The 2355-nt window shown below is 43.7% G+C and overlaps 1 protein-coding gene across 3 annotated transcripts in view; it reads right to left on the bottom strand.

Moving 5' to 3' along the window:
* The window catches only part of CARF (calcium responsive transcription factor), a 26140-nt gene that overhangs the window by 11958 nt on the left and 11827 nt on the right, over positions 1–2355 (bottom strand). For all 3 annotated transcript variants that reach the window (XM_027880148.1, XM_027880149.1, XM_027880150.1), the window contains one exon: positions 507–696. In XM_027880148.1, the coding sequence (XP_027735949.1) occupies positions 507–696 (190 nt within the window). The remainder of the gene's footprint in view (positions 1–506; positions 697–2355) is intronic.

Here is a 2355-nt window from a genome sequence, read left to right as displayed (position 1 = left end):
AAAAAAAAAAAAGTCTCTCCTGAGATATGTTGATGTTTATCTTGTTTGGTTAGTTTTTAAAATTTATTTACTTTTTTTTTAAGATTGCAATTTAAATAGTTTATTGACTCCTGAGGAATAAACTCTTCAAAATATCTTCAAGTTAGTCAAGAATAATCAAACAATCTCTTACCCTCATGAGCACTTTCATGTCCTAATAGAGCAGATGGGACCTCCACCTAAAGATCTCATCACACGAGCCCCCATCAAATAGTACTTAACTGATTTCTAAAGAACAAAAGGAAATAATCACAACAAAACATAAAAAACTCCAAAACCATGTTTCCTCTGGTTTCAGAAAACAAACTCCTTCAGACTGTGTCACAGAAGTGCCCAAGCTGCTCCTTTTTTATGTTTGTGCCTTGACTTTATCAACACTAAGGAACAACATAAAGATTCCTCTTTATGGCCAGTTGGCAGCTAATGTTGAAATTCCGAAAGCAGTTATTAAAAAAAAAGTTAGTTACCTGCATTGACAAAGGGGATCCCATCATATGGGACATACTGAGATTTCCACATCAACCGTGTGGCGGGTTTGGCTGGGCTTGGAGACTGGCGTGTCCCCCACACACTTTGTGTTTGCTGCTTGTGTAGCGTTAGAACACTCTCTAATTCTGTCTCGCTCACGCAATAGCCGCGGTACGAGTCCCCAATTTTCTGCATGGAAAGGAGGTGAAATAATAGGATTATTCACCCAGCTGACTGCTGAACATTACACAAGAAAAGAAAAGCAGTCAGGACTCTAGCAGGTGAGAACACAGGCCCAGATTTTTGGTGTTTCATGTTTTCTGTCCCTCACAGAGATTTACCGTAGGATCTAACACCAGAGTAGTCTCCACTGAGGTCAGGAGTTGGTCAGCCATCCATGACCCTAAGAACACCAAGAATCCCTGACACAGTTACAGCCAGCTCTGATTTCCATAAGACAACTTCACTCCTGTGGTTTGCCCCCAGTACACACTTCAGGTACAGTCACCTCCTACACAAATCTGTATTAGATGAAGTTTTTCACTTGACTGCCACAGAGAATCTCTGAACCACTAATAACTGTCTACACATGTACTGCAACACACACACGCTCCACTGAGCTGGAGCAGAATACACCCACCTACACCACCAGTAACTGTCTCACCCACTTAGTGCACTAACTTTGAATGGAATGTCCCACGTAATATCCCTCCCAGCCTTCAAGGCACTCTTCATTCTCAGCATTCCACAGGAACATGCGACACCAGATTTGCCATGTGCAAACTGATGATGGTTTCAATGAACTCTGCTAAAATCTTGGCAACTCCACAAAAACTGCATCTAACTAGACTCCAAGTAGTTATCCAGCTACTCAGTGCCATCACAGCTGGTTCAGTGCTGGTCCACCAGGGTCAGCCAGCTATCAAAGTACTGGGACAGAGAACTTCCCAGCCAAACTCAGAATGCCATGCTTCCTTCTGTTCCTATGCAGCTCAAGGTCAGGTTGGGCAACCAGCTGTAAGTAACACCCAGAGTACTTTGCCAACTCTGTCTGTGGGACGAACACACTGTGAATGAGTACCAAAGTCTGACGGACCTCTTTTGCCACCTTCAGTCACAGAGTAGCCAGATGTTTAAGTAACACTGACAAAAAAAGCAGCAACAGTGTCTCTTCAAGATTATTATTGCACAGATACTTTAGTGACAACTGCCTAAAACCCTCCTCATAGTCAACCAAAACCAAATGTCTGTGCAAAACCTAAATCAACCAAGAACCAGCAAAGATCTTGTGAATGAACTGAGCCAGGGCAGTGCTGCTGCGAGCGCCAGGCCAGGCACAGAGGGCTGTGTGTGCACCGTGTGTGAGTCACTGAGCCACGAGGAGCTGACGCTTCAGCACCCCCTGCTCTGCCAGCACACTGCTCCAGCGGTTAAGGTCTGCACAGGAGGCACCCACACAGCTGTGCAGAGCTGGAGAGGTTGGCAATTGTTTACTTAGAAGTTATAAATAACATTTCTGTCCAAAACTTGGTCTGACAAATCAGGAGAAGTAAAGCAGCCTGAGAAGTACCAGAACTACCTTCCTTACAGAAAGCTGGGATGCTGCCTTTCACAATAGGGACTACAGCACCACTCCCCACAATAAATACTGCACAGGCAGGTTTTTTTTTAATGTTATCTTACACTTGTCACTATAACCAGGACATTGACCTTAATCTAAAAGATGAGAAGATTGTTAAAACTGTTGAGCCAGAAAAGTAGCAATAACAGTTAAGGTACTGTCTCCTGCTCTAGCTTTACTTTTGCACAAGTTAGATCATCACCTAAACTGGTGGCAGAGTGAAGGAG

This window comes from Empidonax traillii, unplaced genomic scaffold (assembly GCF_003031625.1).
Source record: "Empidonax traillii isolate 1590-97213 ecotype Southwest subspecies unplaced genomic scaffold, ASM303162v1 scaffold65:size4453928, whole genome shotgun sequence".
NCBI classification, from domain to species: domain Eukaryota; kingdom Metazoa; phylum Chordata; class Aves; order Passeriformes; family Tyrannidae; genus Empidonax; species Empidonax traillii.
The sequence above is the reverse complement of the archived record's forward strand: the minus strand, read 5'-3'. Positions and strand labels throughout refer to the sequence as shown.